Source organism: Lipophrys pholis, assembly GCF_963383615.2.
Source record: "Lipophrys pholis genome assembly, chromosome: 15".
Taxonomy (NCBI): Eukaryota; Metazoa; Chordata; class Actinopteri; order Blenniiformes; family Blenniidae; genus Lipophrys; species Lipophrys pholis.
Genome location: NC_137642.1, coordinates 6,326,307 through 6,345,815, shown reverse-complemented (window position 1 = coordinate 6,345,815; position 19,509 = coordinate 6,326,307). Strand labels below are relative to the sequence as shown.

Below are 19,509 nucleotides of genomic sequence, written 5' to 3'. Positions count from 1 at the left end.
CAAGCTTATCAGATATAGCAAATCAAGAACAGGACAGGGTTTACATTTGAAAAGATCATATTCTGGTGATTCTGATCCTTACTGATACTGAGAAAACAAATATTTACTGTCACTGTACTGACCAAGAGTTGCAACTGACATTAGCCATTCAGTTTGAAGATGCTCGCCAGATCCCGTTTCAGCTCGTCTACCATTTACTTTGTTTTTTATTTGTGCGTGCTGAACGCAGACTAACTGCTGCAGTTCCATTGTAAAGACGGCGCTTCCCCCTGGCTGCTTGTTTTAGAATGTCAACTGATGAAGACGGAGAGGCCGAAGCCCAACACCTTCATCATACGCTGCTTACAGTGGACCACCGTCATCGAGAGAACCTTCCACGTGGACTCGCCTGATGAGAGGTCTGCTCACTTCTCACCCCCAGGTTTTATTACTTTAATCTGGAATTAGTGAACAAAAAAAGCCTAAGAATGTGCACAATTTCTGTATGTGAAGTGACAGAAATACCAAATTAACAAAGTTTTAAATAGTCTTTGCGTTGATTGACTATAGATAGATTATGTGTTGGTATCATCAAGGGCAGAGTTGTGTATAGGGAGTGTTGTCGTGTAGAGAGTTTGTTTTTTGTTGGGGTTTTTTTTTGGTGTCTGTTAGAGAGAAGAGAGAGGGTGAGAGAGACAGAGTGGAAAGGAGACCTTTCAAGTAGCGTTGGCATAAATTCTCCAGCTGCTCAGTTCCTTTCTGAGGAGCTGAGGTGTTTATCTCCAGAAAATGAACAGCTTTGCCCAGAAGACCACAGATGCTTCTGTGCATCCTTTTGAGTTTGTGTGTGTGTTTGTGTGTGTGTAGGATGCAGCTGTCTGTCCAACTTTGTCTCTGTTATATGTTGATTTTGTAATACTTTTGCTGGTAGATAATCAAATAAACATCTCAGAGTTACCATAAAACTAGTACTCCTGTATTGATAAGTTTATAAATTCAAGTTTATGCCGTGTGAATGTTAGTGACAATTATGAGGTCCAGATGTGTTTACGGCTTGTTGTAAAAGTGTGCGTGCACAGGATTTGTGCATCAATGGACGTTTGAGGCGTTTGGAAAGAAGTTCCACAACTGGGTGTGCATCTGTGTGTTTGTGTGTTACTGTATCCGTTGTACTGTACCAGAGCTGGCAGGGCTCCAGTTACCACAGCCCCAGCAGTGAGCAGCGAGGGTGGCACGTGTTGGCATCGGGCCCGACTGTAGGCAGGCCCATTATCTCTCATTAGCAAAAAAAACCCTCATTATACAAAAAACACTCTAACCGAGAAAGAGCATTTATCTGCTGCCTGACCTTGAGAGAGTTCCCATTGCTTTTCACGTCGCTCCGTATACACACACACTCACATGCACACATTATAGGTAGCACAGATTGAGTGCGCCGCTGTTGTAGATGAAGTCTAACTTGAGTTTGCCCTTGTTTTGGAGTGTGTAGGGTACGCTCAGAAGTCTTTGCAGAAGAAAGGGATTCAGATCTTAAAAACACACAGCTCTGTTTAGGTTCAGATGAATGTTCCCCGAAATCCCACAAGGAAACATATGGGCGTCTAACGCTTAACAAAACAAAAGACACAGAGGTGATCTTTTAAAAGTCAAACAGGTTTCATTATTATGATCTCCTTACACTTTACTGTGTATTTTGAAAGTGCACTCCGGTAAATCCAGATTTGCTTCTTCAGAGTCCAAAGGATTTCCAAATATTTGAATATCGTTTTTGGTTCACCTCAGTTTGGGCGCTGTCGTGTTTCCCGCGAACATGTAACCCCTGCATGTGGCACCGGATTAACACTGTTTGAGTGAAGATCAAGGGGAAAAAACTTCAACAGAGAACTGTTTTGAACCCGGTTCAGTCTCCTGGAAACACTTTTAGCATTTCTTTTCAGGTTTAAATATCAATTTCAAAACCTGATTTACATTTTCATGACTCTCTTCTCTTCTCTACTCTACTCTACTCTACTCTACTCTACTCTACTCTACTCTTCTCTTCTCTTCTCTTCTCTTCTCTTCTCTTCTCTTCTCTTCTCTTCTCTTCTCTTCTCTTCTCTTCTCTTCTCTTCTCTTCTCTTCTCTTCTCTTCTCTTCTCTTCTCTTCTCTTCTCTTCTCTTCTCTTCTCTTCTCTTCTCTTCTCTCATCTATCAGAGCAGAATGAGGGGGTTTATGGACCATTATATTTATCATTATTAAATACAGTTAATGCATGCTGATGCATGGCCTGCTGCTACAGATGACGATGCCCCCACCCCCCTCCCCCCTAACACACGCACACACACACAGACAGTTACACCCACGCACACACTATCAAACACACACGCACTTTCTCTCAACAGATGTTGAACAACAGTGCTAATGGAAAGTCAATGGGGGGGAACAATGTTAGCAAACAACAATGCATTGTTCCCTCTAATGCATTTTTGTGTATCTGTGCACATTCTGCAACCCTACACACACACACACACACACACACACACACACACACAGACTGGTAGGCATTAGTTCTGCTCTCTGATCATTGCTCATTTGGTTGATTCTCTAGTTGACCATGTTTCCTCTCTGTTGAACAAATAGGTGTTTATGTTAATTGAAAACACTTTGGTGCCTTCAAAAACCTGGTTGAATAAATGCAGCAGCCATCCTATTTGAAAGTAGAACCACTATTATATTTTCCACCTGTGTAACGTATTGTTACTTGACTCGTGTATGTGCCATGCTATCTGATCGGTTATGCATAATATTTCATGCCAACAGTGAAAAGATACATGCTCTGATGATATAATATTATGGTACATGCATTTTGGCTCTTTTCACAATGTCAGAATAATATTGAGTTAAAGGAAATTATTGGACTGTAATGAAAAAGTTAACTTGAGTCATGTTTGACGTAAATCCTAGAGATGAGTGGACGGAGGCCATTCAGATGGTGGCTGACAAGCTGCAGAGACAAGAGGAAGAAAGGATCCAGTGCAGCCCCACGTCCAACATCGACAACATGGTTGAGGAGGAGATGGACATCTCCACTACGCACCACAAACGCAAGGTAATCCATACATAAACACTTCCTGACACATAATGTGTACTTTAAATGGTGAAACTGTTCCTTCTGCTGTGCATTATCTTGTAATTTGACTCCTTTGACTCCTCCAATTTCGAAGAAACCCAAATATGTTTTGTAAAAGGTTTTCTTTCACAAATTCCAAAGTGTTAAGCAACTCAGGTATTGTATTTGGCATGGTGTAAAACCATTACAGTGGATTCCATACATTTGAACCATCTCTAAGACCATTGACTGATTGAAATTACTTGTCTATTTGTCCAGATTTGTTCATAGTGGTTCTTTTTTCTTCTCCTCCACCAGACTATGAGTGACTTTGATTATCTGAAGCTGCTGGGAAAAGGAACCTTTGGTAAAGTGATTCTTGTTCGGGAAAAGGCCAGCGGGAAATACTATGCCATGAAAATCCTCAAAAAAGAAGTCATCATAGCAAAGGTTTGTATGAAATTTACAATAGTTTTCTTTATAAATGTTTGTAAAAGACGACATTAATAAAATAATTTATAGTGGGATAAATATGATTTATTTAAGATTTTTTAATCCTGTTTGCTTCTGCGTCCATCATCAGATGTTTGTCTGACTTTGCAATGCTTATTGCTTATTGTTTAGTGTTGAGATTAAAATGTTATTTTTTAATCAAACTGTCTGTGCAGGATGAAGTGGCTCACACACTCACAGAGAGCAGAGTACTGAAAAACACCAGACACCCTTTTCTCACCGTAAGTCCCTCGGATTTACAAAACTCCACTTTATAGGTGTGTGTGTGTGTGTGTGTGTGTGTGTGTGTGTGTGTGTGTGTGTGTGTGTGTGTGTGTGTGTGTGTGTGTGTGTGTGTGTGTGTGTGTGTGTGTGTGTGTGTGTGTGTGTGTGTGTGTGTGTGTGTGTGTGTGTGTGTGTGTGTGTGTGTGTGTGTGTGTGTGTGTGTGTGTGTGTGTGTGTGTGTGTGTGTGTGTGTGTGTGTGTGTGTGTGTGTGTGTGTGTGTGTGTGTGTGTGTGTGTGTGTGTGTGTGTGCGCGCGCGTGCGCGTGTGCATATGGAAAATGTCCTGACCTCTGTAAGAGCACATGTTACATACACACACATCCACAGACAACTTATTGATCCTATACATACCTGAGTCTCTTGAGTCTAATTAAGATCCATACATCAAATAGTTGTACTTTAACAACTGCATCTGTTAGCTCTGATGTACAGATAGACACGTTTGATGCTGCTTATTTCTCGCATACTCCTTGGAAACACACACACACACACACACACACACACACACACACACACACACACACACTACTGAGAGAGCGATTACAGTTCACGTCTACATTTACCCCCATCACACCTGCAGCCACAAAGAGACTTGGGCCAACTGTTCTTTTGTTTAGCAGCTTTCTCCCGCAAAAGAAAACACATTCACTTACACCTACTAAACACTCACATACATGCACACACTTGCTTTGAATAAGCAAATACAGACATAAACAGTTTGAAGCTGGGAATGATCATGTTGTGTTGCTCCTGCTGTTCTAGACAGAATGGGACCGGGCTCCCTGCTGTGCACCAAATCGTTGGCTTTGTCACTTCACTGTTCCCTGTATAGGGAGTGCATATAGAGGAGGAATCCATAATTGTTTGGCAAATTCGAAAAAATACTACTACTTGCTTTTCAAGTTTTCCTCATGTGGTTGTGCCTGCGACATTATAAAAATCAGAAAGTTTTTTTTTTTTTTCTGTGTACAGTCTTTTACGATGAGCTATGAGATGTATTTGGGTCAGTCGTGCACTCTAAGACTTGATTTAAAAAAGAAAAGGACAGAGTCAACACAGGATTGTATGTTGGATGATAGATTGGATGGAACAGTTTGTTTATGTGTGTGTATTCCAAACACAATATCAATTAGCAAAGTCAGTTATGTAAATTGTATGTGTCCGGTTTCTCGTTTCAGTCATTGAAGTATTCATTCCAGACTAAAGACCGCCTCTGTTTTGTTATGGAGTACGTGAATGGAGGAGAGGTGAGACACACACACACACACACACACACACACACACACACACGCGCACACACACACACACACACACACACACACACACACACACACACACACACACACACACACACACACACACACACACACACACACACACACACACACACACACACACACACACACACACACACACTCTCTTTTATCATGGCTGCGCTGCATGTGGTTGTCCCACTCTGTTTTTACTTTACACATTCAGTTAAACCACAACTCCACCACAATAACTGACGGCGATTACAAACTCCACACATCCTTACTGTCAACTGTCTCCACACATGAAAGAAATTGATTGACTCTCTACATCTTAACAGTAGGTGAACTGATACGTTTGCTTATCTCTAAATTATTGTGGGTGAATACTTATCTTTATTCATTTTGAAGGTATTTTGATTAATAATTGATTACTTTCCAGATGCTTGTGTTAAATCATACTAAAGTACTTTTGGCTGCTTAAGAATGTGTTGTCTGCATTTATAAATGTCTTGCAGATAAAAACAGACATATTAAATGGGGAAATATGTAGCGATCGGCTGCTGCAGCAGTGCAGCAAAGATCTGTTTCAAATATGTAAAGACTCAAGTCGTGGTAACAGTTTAACTGTTGGATTGGCTTCTAACAGTTAATTTGCCAACCAACTGGCCCCTCACTTTGCCTCCTCATCTCTCTTCTCTGTTCCATGTCTCTCTTGCTCGCGTCTATTTATGAACACACCTATGGGCCAGATACAGCCAGAATGACAGTCGGAGATGAAAATGAGTTTGGATTCCCCCACTTTTCCATTTCTCAGATTTTTAATCGGGACATTTTTGCAATCTTGCTTCATTCCCTTAGTGTAACTGTCACCTGCTCCCCTCCCTGTTAGTTAGGTAGTTCAGCCAGCGCCAGACCCGATCTCTCTCACACACACACACAGAGCAAATTTTTACCTCAATGGACAAATTGTGATCAAACCTACCAGACACACACATGAAACCAGCACAACCCATTACAAACCTGCCACAGCCACAGCTGCCAGTACACTGATGAAGGCCCACCTGTCGTGTTGCCCCCTCTCACTCTCCATGTGTACACACACACACACACACACACACACACACACACACACACACACACACACACACACACACACACACACACACACACACACACACACACAGAGAGAGAGACAGACCACCATTTGAGCAAGGTGGTCTGTGAGCATCACTCCAGTGGCCATATGCAAACTTCCCTGAACAATTAATGGGGAGATGTGCGCCCCTTGGCCTCGTGGGTAATTTGTACGACTTGACCGGTGCAGCGCAGCAGGCTGGTGTCATCTCAGTACCACATGTGTAGCCATATGACAGTGACAACTTGACAGCTGACAGCGAGGAGAGAAAGTGAGCAAGAGAAGGAGGAAGGAGACATGAGGTGAGGTGAGAGATTAAAAAAAGAAAGGCAGAGGTGATGCAAGTGGCCACCGAGGGGAATAAAACAAGGTAATAAAACAAGGTTCTTGCCAACAACTTAGGCGCTGGATATAAGAATGGAGTAAATGAAGACAAAGCCTCAAGGGGCAAGGCCTGTTAGGCCTTTAATGAGTGTTGCGCTGGAGGAAAGTTGGAGGAAGGTGGGGGGTGTTGGCAGCGGTGTTGGCGGCAGTGGCAGCAGCGGCGGTCGGCCTGTCTTTAACTAGACTGGTGTATTGATTAAACCCTTGATTTGGCCCCCGTCGCCGAACTCCACGCCAGCACCGTGCCAATCTAGCCCAGAGGGTAACGTGGAAGAGGTGCCTGTGTGTGTGGAGAGGGAGGCAGCTAGATGAGGCGCCAGCTGCCGAGCGCCTCCACCAACCCTCCTCTGAGGCGCCTCCCCCTCCCGAGTGCAGCCCCTCTCCACGTGCACCCCTCGCACTCATACCCCCCCCACTCACCCTCCCTTCCACTATCTATCATCTCAATATGGTGCGGGCAGCCAGTTTGTGTTGTGCTAATTTCCTCCAATAAATCAGTAATTATTGCTGTGCCGTCCCTGCTGTCCCCCCCCCCCCCCACCGCCCTATCTCTTACCCTCTCTTCCTCTCTCGTCCTCCCTTCATTTCCCGCAGCTGTTTTTCCATTTGTCCAGAGAGCGGGTGTTCTCAGAGGAGCGCACGCGCTTCTATGGTGCAGAGATTGTCTCAGCTCTCGACTACCTGCACTCGGCCAAGATTGTGTACCGGGACCTCAAGGTAAACAGAAACGAAGGGAAAAATCTGGCTGGGGGTCATGGATGAGACTGATCAGATATTTGAGAGAAAACTTTTTTTTTGCCCCCCCTCCCCAGTTGTGTGTGTTCCACAATTTCTTTCTTCCTCCTCCAGGAGGAGACGAGAGGCTCAAGATGTGTGGTAATTAAAGAGAGGGACAGGGACGAGCTCACACAGACATAAAGCAGTAAAGAATTGCATGAGGTGGAGGCACGCAGGGAGAGAGGGATGCAGGGAGGTGTTGATGCCACCGAGGCAGAGAGGTAGCTGGGTTTGTCTGAGTGTCTGCCTGGCAGCCTTGGCCCTGGCCCCGCTTACAGCCGCCAAGAAAACAAAGGAGAAAAAGCAGACAGAGTGAGAAAAACACTTCAGCCATTAAAATTAAAAGGTTGAGTGGCTCCGCTACATGCCTGAAGTTTATTTCCCTCCACTGCTCAGTTTGTGTGTCTGCGTGTGCGCACAGACGCTGTTTGGGGCAGTACAATATGGCGGTCCCTGTCTGTTACCGCTCTCCTTACAAACTGCTCAAAACTTGCCTCCACTGTGATCCCAAACAGTTTTAAACAGTTAACTATACACTTTAGATGATTTGTATTGGTCACAAGTGGTGACAGGAATGTTCATTTCTTTTTCAGTTGGAAAACTTGATGCTGGATAAAGATGGCCACATCAAGATCACAGATTTTGGACTCTGTAAGGAGGGCATCACTGACGCTGCGACCATGAAGACCTTCTGTGGCACACCAGAATACCTGGCACCTGAGGTAATTTTTCTTATCTCAGTCTCTATCTGTAACATTCTTTTCTTTTGAGGTTAATCAGCTTTAATTTTACAGATATTTTTTTTCTTCATTAAAGTTATTGGAAATGAATGCATCTAATTTATTTCTCCACAGTTCTACTTATTTGTACAGTACTGTATGTGTCCACAAGTGTAGACTTTTAAATAATGTGACGTGTAATGTCGTTGATGGTCGACCAGATACTGCATCTTTGTGACCTGAACTACTGTTATGCTAATATCAGGGCTGATAATTCAGCTACTTTTTAAAGTGTGTGCATCAGTATGCTATAATGCAAATTTTCAAAAACGGATATTTAAACAAGTTGAATAAAGACACATTTGACAATCTGTTCACAAAAACAGATTGTTGATATAATATAGTACTTCTGTTGTATGAACAGGTATACCCTCCTCAAGAGTCTGCTTTCAGAAAGACATGCTCAGTGTTAGCATTGTGTGCGCATTATGAAATCCTCCAATGTGGCGAGATATTTGGGGACCTCATCCACAAAAAAAAATAAAAAATCTTCATAAATTACCTAGCCAATGACAAAAATCTCCCTGATTGTGTGGCAACATTGTGCAAACTGAGCAGATTGACGGAGGCCTTGTAGTACATAAAAGCATCTGCGGCATCCACAGGCGGCCTATCCATTAGGCAGCGATTCTGCACCGCTCAGGGTTTCACCAGGACGTCCCCTGTGAACTGTGGGACTCACATTGTCCAACGCACAGTGCCTGTTTATCTAACAACTGCCCTGGATGATTAATTCAACTACCAGGAATATTACTGATCTTTGATAAATGGGCTTTATGCTGGGTAGTTACACACACACACACACACACACACACACACACACACACACACACACACACACCTGGAGGAGCTGAGCTGAATGTACACACAAACTCCCTCAAATCCCTTGAATCATGAAGTCAGAAGCCAGAGACTCGCTCACAAGGCCCTGCCCATTAGCAACACTGTATTTTGTGAGAATGTTTGAAACCTTCTTGTAGTGGAATTCGCGTGTGTGCATTTTCATATGCGGATTTCACAGGCAAACCATTTCCATAATATCAGGGTGAACAGTAAATATGCAGTTTATGTGTGTGAATAAGGGTGTTGGTTTAGTTTCAGGAGGTCACGCGAATGCATACACATCTACATTCTCGTGCCGGTTTTTCTGCAGCCGTCCTCTGTCCAGTCATCGGCGTCGCCTCACTCGAAGGCCAGCAGATCAACTGGCGAGAGTGTTGCATGACTGTGGGTGGTGGAGACAGAGCGGTGGAGATGTGGAGATGAAGGCAGGAGGGGAGAAGCATAGTGTATATCCCACTCAAAAAAGTATGGAGGACAATTTGGCGCAGCATTTTGTGCTTTTTTTTTTTTTTTTTTTTTTAGAGTCCCTTCCTTTGCGTGCCAAAAGCTGATTGGAGGCTGTTGGTTATTTTTCACAGGATGTGCGTCTGTGCGCATCTATGTGTGTGTGCGCGTGTGCGCTGTGTGTGTGATTGCAGTAGAAAGTGCGGGCTAAAGCGAGGCAGATGGCGGCAGATGGGCGAGGTTGGAGGAAGGTGCTCGGAAAAAACCTGGAAATCTACACCACCGCCGCCGCCACTCGCCCGCCCGCACGTTCTGCTCGCCCGCCCGCGTGTAAAAATAACACAGTTTGCTCGGAGCCAAGTTACAGAGATGCAAAGTAGCCGGGATTAAAAAGAGAAAGGGGGATGGGGGTTGAAGAGAGAGGAAGATGAGAAGGGAGAGAAAATATTTCAGGGTTACAGGAGTGAAATTCTGACAGTTCCTGTGTTTGCCGTCAGTGAAAAGGGCAGATGACAAATGAATAAAGAGGGCTTGTGTCTGCTGTGTGCCTGAAGGAACTCACACATTGATAGTTCAGTAACGCAACACTGCAAAGTGAATAATTCTTCAGCCGAACTTGTAAAGCAGGAGATTGAAGTGTTATTGTTTGTTTCAGGGGTAGTAAAATAAATTGATAAAGAAAGAAAAAGAAATTGCTGTGAGTCTAGTGAACAATGCGCAGTGTAAGGTTCCTCCAAAGGGATGGAACAGGATCAGAAAGAACACATGGAGAGTGTTTTTCTCTATTTTTTATTCTGTGTTTGACACATTTATTTGTGGCAAATTTGAAAGTGTTAAAGGGGATGTGTTTGGCCTTTTTCCATCTATTTGTATGTCTTTGTTTTGATTTGGTTTGTATGCTGTATATGTTGAACATTTTTCTAAATTGTCAGTGTTTCACAAACATATCAGCACAGTCAGCTGTTGGTAAAAAAAACAACAAAAAAAGATCTAAATGTTTGCACATTGTCAGCACAAGTTTGGAAATGAAAAGGTTTTGTTTGACGCCAACAATATGGGATTGTATGTTCACAGTATACGAGGTGTGTGTGTGTGTGTGTGTGTGTTCCCTGCTGGTATCTGGGCTGGTATGACCACAGGCTGTGTGTGCCCGTCCCGTCCCATCTCGTCCTGTACACGTTGCCAAAGCTGCGGCCCCGCGAGCAGCAGCTCTCTGCCACATGGCCGCCCCATCAGGGACCATGACAGGACAAGACCTTCTTCCTCACTGCTGCTTCTCATCACCTCCTCCTCCTCCTCCGTCTCCTCTACTCGCTCCCCTCGCCGTCTCCTCGACTCTCCTGCTGATTTATCTCATTTGTTGCTCCCTCTGTCTTGTCCTATTTATTTGTCCTGCCTTTCTGTAAATTATAGACACATAACCACGCGTACTGTACACACACACACACACACACACATACACTCCAATGCCTCCATGCCTTGGGCTGTGGGGCAACATTCTGGCTCTGTGTGGATTAATCTGCTCCCTGCCTGCAACCGAGCTGCCACCACTTTCTTTTGGTCCCAGGACACACACACACACACACACACACACACACACACACACACACACACACACACACACACACACACACACACACACACACACACACACACACACACACTGGACAGCTTGATTTGTATACATTTCTGTACCTTTCTTATACAAAGATTCCACTCGGTGCACAGCTCTGTAGATCAGCACTTAAAACAGCCTTGTAAGCTGTTCTAAATTTCATGAAACCTCTCACTGTATGCGTGTTTCTCCTCAAGCTACAGGGACTGAAACAACACCAAACATCTACTTTGCCTCACTCTCAAAACTTTATGAATTTGATGAGGGCGGATAAATATTCCATCTGCTTGTGTGTATGTGTGTGCGTGCGTCTGACAGTCTCCCAGCAGTCTAAGCCAGTGTTATCCCTCCAGCCGTACCAGTCAATAGTATATCTGGAGCTGGCGGCTTGCTTCGTTCCCCCAGCTCTTCACTGCAGCTGCCAACTGGGTGACCAGCTTAATTCTCACACAAACACACATTCGCACATAAAATAGCACTCACAGCTCTTATTCACTTCCACGTACATGTTGACTCGCACACGCTGAAGCAGCCGCCTGCATCATTAGCAGTTTAGTGTCAAGTGTGTGAGCTCAGTCAGTTAATGACCGGCTTTCTGTGGTACTGAGCTGCTGTGGAAACTCACAGGCAGCTGTTGGGTGTCTTTTCTTGCACAGCGCACAATGATGTTTAGCACGATGTTGAGTTGGGGAGACCTTGTCTGAACCCGAGTCTGTGTAACGGAGAAGAAGCTGCCAAGTGAAATGTAGAAAATAAGCCTGTTTTCTGCCTACCTTTGCAGTACACTTCAGTATGCTGCCGTGACTTTAAACTCTCTGTGTGGCTTGTAAGATGGAAGAATTCGGAAACTTCGTAACATTGAAATCCTTAACAATGACTGAAAGAAGACCTTTTTTGTAAATATGAACTGAACTCAAACAAGTTTCTGTATCATGAGGGTCACAATCAATTGCCAGGGTGACAAACTGATTTTTACATGTTGTTCTACTGTGCTAAAGCTTGATTCTGTTTGATTTTTAAATATCATGAATTGCTTGTCTGCTATTATTTTAGATGGGTCTAAATAACCACCTTTAAAATGTATCCCAGTTCAAGAGTTTGAGGTGTTCGCAAAGCTCATCCGATTATTTTAAATCCTGATCATCTCAGTAAAACAATCACTTCAAATTAAAAATTGTACTAATTCTAACCAATTTTTTATTTTTGGGGGGAAATATTACATTTAAGTATTTTGTGCAGTCTATCATTCAGTATTCTGAACAATTGAGTGTTTGTCCTCTTCATTCTCAGCTCTTTGTGTACTTACGACACTGGTCCTGCCTGCATCTGTCACACAGCTGCTGATGATGGGTGGCATTAATTGAGTGTGCGCAATGTTTTTAAATCTCAAATTATGACGTTCATTGTGTAATTGTATCGTGTCATTTAGAGCAGTTGTCTTGCAAACAGGTTCTTGTTGCCGTGCGTGTTCGTATTCTTGCATGAGTGTCTGTTATCATGCACTCGCGTCCACCCTGACCGGTCCATTATTAACACTGAGTGAGATGTTATTATTATTGGCGAGATGTAGAACATATGCTGTTCTGGCAGCTCTCCAGCTCTGTCTGTCTGTCAGTCTCACACACACACTCATACACTCATCATGGTAATAAGCTTATTATGTTAACGAGGGCCTCCACAGCACCTGAAATCCCTCTTATGGTGCGTCTCCCTCCCCCTCGACTTCTACCTTTCCTCTTCCAGAGGTGAGCAAACGGGCACACGAGAGGATGAAAAGAGGATGAGTGAGCGAGGGAACACATGATTAGAGGATGGAGAAGGCAGGATGGAAAGGACTGTGCAAGGCTGGGAAAAGAAGTAGGAAGGCAGCCCAGACACAAGACTTTGATACAAAAGTCACTCGCTCCACAGCACATCATCTTTAACACACACACACACACACACACACACACACACACACACACACACACACACACACACACACACACACACACACACACACACACACACACACACACACACACACACACACACACACACACACACACACACACACACACACACACACACACACACACACACACACACACACACACACACACACACACACACAACAGCTCGCAGTGCACCCAGTACCTGTGCTAACCAGCATGGAGGTTGGACTGGCCCTGACCCAGGATGTGGGCTGTTCCTGCCTTTTCTATCCAGGGACGTTCGTGTCTGTCCCTGCCAGGAGAGAATCGGTGTGCCAGGCAGAGCTGGCAGCATCCAGGGGGGCATCTGGTGGGCCACGCCAACTCTCTGACTCCCTTACTGTAACAGGGGCCTCTGAAGGCCTGCCATCCCATGATGTTTGCCTCTGTGTGTGTCTGTACATCGGAGGGGGGTGGGGGGGGGGGGCGCTACTGTCTACACCTTAACCCTTCTTATCTGTGCAGCCACTTCTGCTCATCTCATACAACTCTTACTGTTTTATTGGCGCCTCAAGCAGGACGACATATTGACTGTCCATTTCAGCCTTTCCTCACTCATCTGTCTCCTCTCCCAACTACCTAGGGCACTCTTGTTTATTTTTTTAAGTCCAATAAAAGAAATTCTGAATAAACGCAGATGCCTAATAAAACAAATGGTCCCATTTCAAAAGAGCTGAACTGGTGCATTTCTGTCCCTCTGGTCTCCTCAGGTACTGGAGGACAACGATTACGGGCGGGCGGTGGACTGGTGGGGTTTGGGGGTTGTGACGTACGAGATGATGTGCGGCCGGCTGCCGTTCTACAACCAGGACCACGAGAAGCTGTTCGAACTCATTCTCATGGAGGACATCAAGTTCCCGCGCACTCTGTCGGCCGACGCCAAGTCGCTGCTGTCCGGCCTGCTCATCAAAGACCCCAATAAGCGGTGCGTGGCGAGGCTTGAACCTCAAAATGTTAGGTCATAGTTGATCCCCAAATGACAGTGAGCAGGCAGGCGGAGGTTTGAGGCCCAGGATGCAGCCAGGAATAGAGTCTCAGGTTGAAGCACACAGCTCAAGCCAAAATGGCAAGTGAAGCAGAGTTGCTGCTGCAGTTCCAGGCTAGAAGTTCCAGCAAACTCCGCTGCAGCAGGAGATGGATTGCTGAGCAGATGGAGCAGGCCAAAGTCCGCAGAGCAGTTCAAGCAAAAATAACCGGGGGAAACTAGCTGCAGACCAAACGTTTTCAAAAAACTTGAATAAATTAAAAAGAGAACCGCAACGTAAAAACCTTTTTCCACCAGTGGGAAGTAAGTAAAGTTTATTTATATAGCACCTTTCGCAGATGAAGACCAGAGTGCTTTACATCAATAAAAGCAGAAAAGATAAAAATGAAATATAATCAGTAAAAATATAAGTATAGCTAGTAATAAAAACAACTGAGAAATGGCAGTAAAAACATACATGAACAAAACGATTATTGAATTAAATAAAATTGAGCAGCTCGAGTGGAGTGGTTATTTCCCTGCATGATGTCATGAAGGGAAAATCTCTGATTCACCTGTATGAGCAAGCAAGTGAGGGAGATGACAGACTTTCTTCTCTTCTGGAGCCTCATATTATAACTAGAAAACCAGTACAAAGTGAATTTTACACAATATGGGACTTTTAGAATGAAGAGAAGAAAGGATGGGGTGAGGTGGTCCCAGTTTGTTCTGTTAAAAGGCAAGCAGCTGTATTTTGGGACCAAAACAAGAGGAAATGAAGACGTGTAAAATCAAAACAAAAGACTCACCTCTATTACGAAGCCAGGGTTTAACACAATCATGTCGAGGCCCAGCATGCTGGATGGCGTCCATCTTTGGGGGGGAAGTATGAGAGCTTCTGTTTTGCTCGTAGTTCAATGGTCACTAAAATCCATTAAGATCATAAAAACAAACACTGAGCAGACAGAAGGACATGCTGCCATCTAATCTTCACTTTATTTCAAACTTGCTGATTCAAATCAAAAATTGTCTTTGTGACGTCAGTTTTGTTGGACGACGATTTCTGCCTTCTCCGCAGGCTCGGGGGAGGACCAGACGACGCTAAAGAAATAATGAGACACAGTTTCTTCTCTGGCGTCGACTGGCAAGATGTCTACGATAAAAAGGTATGGCTCGACGCGACGACCCACACTCACCGCGTCGCTTTTGTGAGTCTCGCCAGTCGTCAGCCACCTGTGCTTCAATTTGTGAACAATCAAGTTAACATTTTGTGTCTTATAAAAGTCACGCCGTGCAGCTGCCCGTCCCCTCTGGTGTGAGCACACACTTGGGAGGGGAGCACTCTGCATTAAGAAGAGGTGTGACTTGTGTGTGTTTTGCTCATGTGACACCACCAAGCGAGAGTCAGGTCCTGTGTGGTCACACCTACAGCAGCTCAGCTTCCTCCAGTCACCCTCTTTTCTTTAACTAACGCACGGAGCAGTTCTCTTCACTGTCAAGATACTAACACCAGTAAAGCTTTAATGCTCGTTTCTGGCCTCAAACAAACGGAACTCTAATCTAATCTCCTCACATCTCTCAGCTCGTCCCGCCCTTCAAGCCTCAGGTGACGTCAGAGACGGACACCAGGTACTTTGACGAGGAGTTCACGGCCCAGACCATCACAATCACTCCACCAGAGAAATGTGAGCGCCCTGGTTTCTTTTCTTTTTCTACCCGTATGTTAAGACAAACTGTTGAGGCAGAAAGTTTTACAGATGCCGGTTTGTCTTCTTGGATGAATGACATGTCTGACTGCTTTCCTCTCCAAACGTTCACATTTCAATTAATCACAGAAAAGTCTTGTTGATTTGTGTGTCTTTGTATTTGTCCTCTGGCCACATGCAGCTCCTCACAGCCGTTGCAGATAAAGATACCGCTTTCAAAATGTTCACCACTGAATTATGCATGAGTGGAACCGATGTGTTTCTCTGTGCTAATGTGAGGTTCCACTTGTTTTGTAGGTCACACATCGGTTAGTTAGCAGGAGATTGGCGCATCACAAACACACTCGCTAATTGAATTATGTTCTGTTTGATTCCGCGGTACGATAACACAACACATTGTAATGTTTAATTATATTTTCAGACGATAGAGTCAACCGTTTTTTTTTTTTTTGCATTTTCACTTTAATGTGTTTATCAGCTGAAAAATCGCATCTAATTGCAAATAATGAATTAATGATTCCCACTGAATTTTCTTTTCCTAGTCGACGAGGACGGGATGGACTGCCTGGACAACGAGAGACGGCCGCACTTCCCACAGTTCTCGTACTCCGCCAGCGGCCGGGAATGAACTGTCCGTCACAGCGAGGACGAGGCGGCGCCGCTCTGAGGTCACGAGCATGGGAAAGAAAGGACCGAACCCACAAAGACCCCAACATGAAGGATTTTGCCCTTCTCCTACTCTTCTTCTCTCTTTTTCACCTCTCCAGTCTGCCTTTCCTACTTTTGTTTTTGGTGAATCCCTTCTTACATAAAAAACTAAATGACCCCTATTGGGGAAAATTCCGGTTTCAATCAAACAAGACAAGCGCAGGTGATCAGAACTGTGACGTGATCAGTTGCTTTGTAACGACCCTTTAAAACAAGGAGCGCCACCGGTGACCTGCTGTGCTTTGACATGTGTTGGTCCGGCTAAACTCTGACCTGATAGACGGCTGATGCATCTTTTTAAAGGGGAAGGTTTTTTTGGGGTTTGTTGTTTTTTTTTTTTTTTTTCCCTTTGTCGCGGCTTTGTATCTGTGTGACGGAGATGCAGCGTTGTAAGTCGTCTAAACTCAAACTGCCATTAACCGGTTGTATCTCAGGCTTTTGCAAACAGACAGACACTCGGGTCTGACTTCAAACCCTCAGTGAAACAATGGTGGGACTGATGGAGGGAGTAGTTGTGATCACCGAGCAGAATCCTCCACACCTCATGTCGTCGAGCAGGATTTGACTCAGGTTTTGCTCCGTGCAAAGTCATTCTCGTTGTTGCTGCTACTACAACTAATACCACAACTATTACAGGTACTGCTACTCCTACTTCTATTCTACCACTACTGCTACTTCTAAAATCCGGTGCTACACTTGGAGCTAAATGCTGCTGATCATTATACAGGCGCCAGCAAAACATCGAACCACGTGTATTGACATCTATGCTTTTAAAGCTGCAGAACAGCTGCTAATGTACGTCAACTCTGTAGGTTTAGGATAATGACGGCGTGTGTGTGTGTGTGTGTATAAGGTCCATTCACTGATTTGTTTCAGGACGCACCTCAAAGCACAGCAGTTCAGAAGAATAAAGCTCCCAAACCACAAGCTTTACCACTTTACCGACAATGCAGGGCGGAGAGGTGAAAATGAGAAGACAACCGCTGGTTTGAATGTTTCCCGTTGCATTTCTTTGTATTTTTTAATATTTATTTCCCCCAAAAAAAAGTCTGAGTTCTTTTTTCTTTTTTTTTTTTCCCCCATAAAAGGGAGAACAAAAAGCGAAACGGTACTTTTGTTTCGACGACGGAAAGCTTTACTGTGACATATTGTTATCGCAGCGTGAGGATCCACACGTGAAGTGCTCCAAGAAAGATATAAAATGTTTATAATGTGATAATTTATGACTTATCGGTGAGTGGTGAGGACACAGGGGATCTCTTATTTCCTGTGAGATTCTTATGAAAGATTCAAGAAAGAAAAAGCCGACGTGGTCTGCGAGGAGGTATACATTCACAGTTATCAGTTTACAAGAACCACAGAAATGGCTATAATATATATATGTTCTATTTATTGTTCTACTCATCGGTTTTATATTTAACTTTTTCTATTGTTATTACATTATTCTAGAAAAAAAAAACCTATATTGTAATTTGTTAGGGCTGAGGGGGGACGCGCCCCTCGAGAAACAAAAATGGCTGAAGAATGTAGGAGGGAAAGCAGATAGCCTTCCTGCTCCATTGTTTATTTTAAATGTTTTGGTTTTTTTGTGTTGTTTTGTGACCAAAATGTGACGGCTGAGAGGTGACGGGACACTTTGAAGACAGACGACCAAAGTGTGGGACACTGATAAGAGACCCAGTGGCAAGAACGACTGATCATGATAGAACCCGCTTTGTGTCGTCATTGAGATTTTTAAAGCTGTTGTCACGTCTTCCTTTGTGTTTTTAGATACTTCAGTCACATCATGTTTTCTTGTTACATATTCCATTGCTATATTTATATATATATATATATATATATATATATATATATATATAATCTTTTTTTCTTCTGAAACTTGGCTGTCCAACACTGATAATGTTCCTGATCACCTCCAGAGGAGAGCTGAACATAGCAGCCAGCTTGTGATCAGGCTTTTACTGTGAAGGGTTGTGTGGTCAGATATTCAGAGTTCAAAAGCGACACACTGGAGTGCAGGAAGGTCGGTTACTATTATTGGATATGGAAATACGTCTCTCTATAAAGAAATGTTTTTGTAGCACTCCTGCTTATTAATCCGTCCTCGGTAATGTCTTGCACAGGCGTGTTAACTGTGATTGGATAGAAACATGAACGTTTCATCTCGCTGCAGGTGTGTGAGTCTGAGGCCGAGTTCAGGGAGAAAGAGGAAGTGGAGCAGAAAGAAAAGAAAGTAAAGACGTGAAGGGATTCAGTACTGAAGTGTAAGTGTTTACTGTAAGTTTGTGGAGAAGAGGGATGTTTGGACGCGAGCTCAGTGTTTTCCTGTCGGTCCTGTGGATGTTTGGATCAGAAAGCCTGTTTTCCCTGCGTGTGCCGTTTTCAAATCCGGGTCCCGACTACTGAATCCTCCCCGTGCACTGCTGTCTTCAACGCTGGCTGTCACCTCTCCAGTCTGGACTTTGTTTGTTTGCGGTTGATACATCCGTCATGTCTTCCAGTCTGACCAACAAGATTTAAAAAAAAAAAAAAAAAAACAACAAAAAAAACAAACAATCCCCCTCAATTTCTCTGTCTTCAAATGCCGGGTAAGCCTTACGATTTCACTCCGAATCAGTGGAAAACTTTGACATCCTGCACTTCTGAGTCAATATCACCAGATGTGAGGTGACGAGTTGCAGCGCTGGCCTGAGCAGCGTCAAACACTCGACTGAGTCCAGCGTCGTCGAACCTGAACACGAGGCTCCGTTTGATGAAGCGTCTGAATTTGTCCTCCATCTTTAGCATTTAGTTTTTCATGTGTAGAAGCTTCCTCCACCAGGCGGCTGATTTCAGCAGCAAACGCTGATCCCCAGGCAGGCGAGGCGAGGCGACCTGCGACCAAAAAGAAAAAGAACTGGCCTCAAGTTTGTCTTTCATTGCTTCGAATTCTGGTTTTGTTGCGTCAGTCCAGCTGTTTGGAATGACTAGAAACATTTTAGTGGACCTGTCGTCAGTTAGGTTCTCGTCGTGGTTTGTTTTCACCGGCGATCCAAATATAAAAAGTGTCTTTGGAGTCGACAATAAGCGCCTGCAGCAACATT

At 44.1% G+C, this 19,509-nt stretch overlaps 1 protein-coding gene across 2 annotated transcripts in view; it reads left to right on the top strand.

The window, feature by feature from the left end:
* akt3a (v-akt murine thymoma viral oncogene homolog 3a) overlaps positions 1–18,130 on the top strand; it is a 43,400-nt gene extending 25,270 nt beyond the window's left edge. For both annotated transcript variants that reach the window (XM_080481999.1, XM_080482000.1), the window contains exons 3-13: positions 287–398; positions 2,924–3,068; positions 3,387–3,518; positions 3,737–3,802; positions 5,024–5,092; positions 7,212–7,334; positions 7,988–8,116; positions 13,759–13,973; positions 15,091–15,178; positions 15,595–15,697; positions 16,261–18,130. In XM_080481999.1, coding sequence (XP_080338125.1) covers positions 287–398; positions 2,924–3,068; positions 3,387–3,518; positions 3,737–3,802; positions 5,024–5,092; positions 7,212–7,334; positions 7,988–8,116; positions 13,759–13,973; positions 15,091–15,178; positions 15,595–15,697; positions 16,261–16,346 — 1,268 coding nt within the window. In that variant the 3' untranslated portion in view covers positions 16,347–18,130. The remainder of the gene's footprint in view (positions 1–286; positions 399–2,923; positions 3,069–3,386; positions 3,519–3,736; positions 3,803–5,023; positions 5,093–7,211; positions 7,335–7,987; positions 8,117–13,758; positions 13,974–15,090; positions 15,179–15,594; positions 15,698–16,260) is intronic.
* Positions 18,131–19,509: the final 1,379 nt, after the last annotated feature.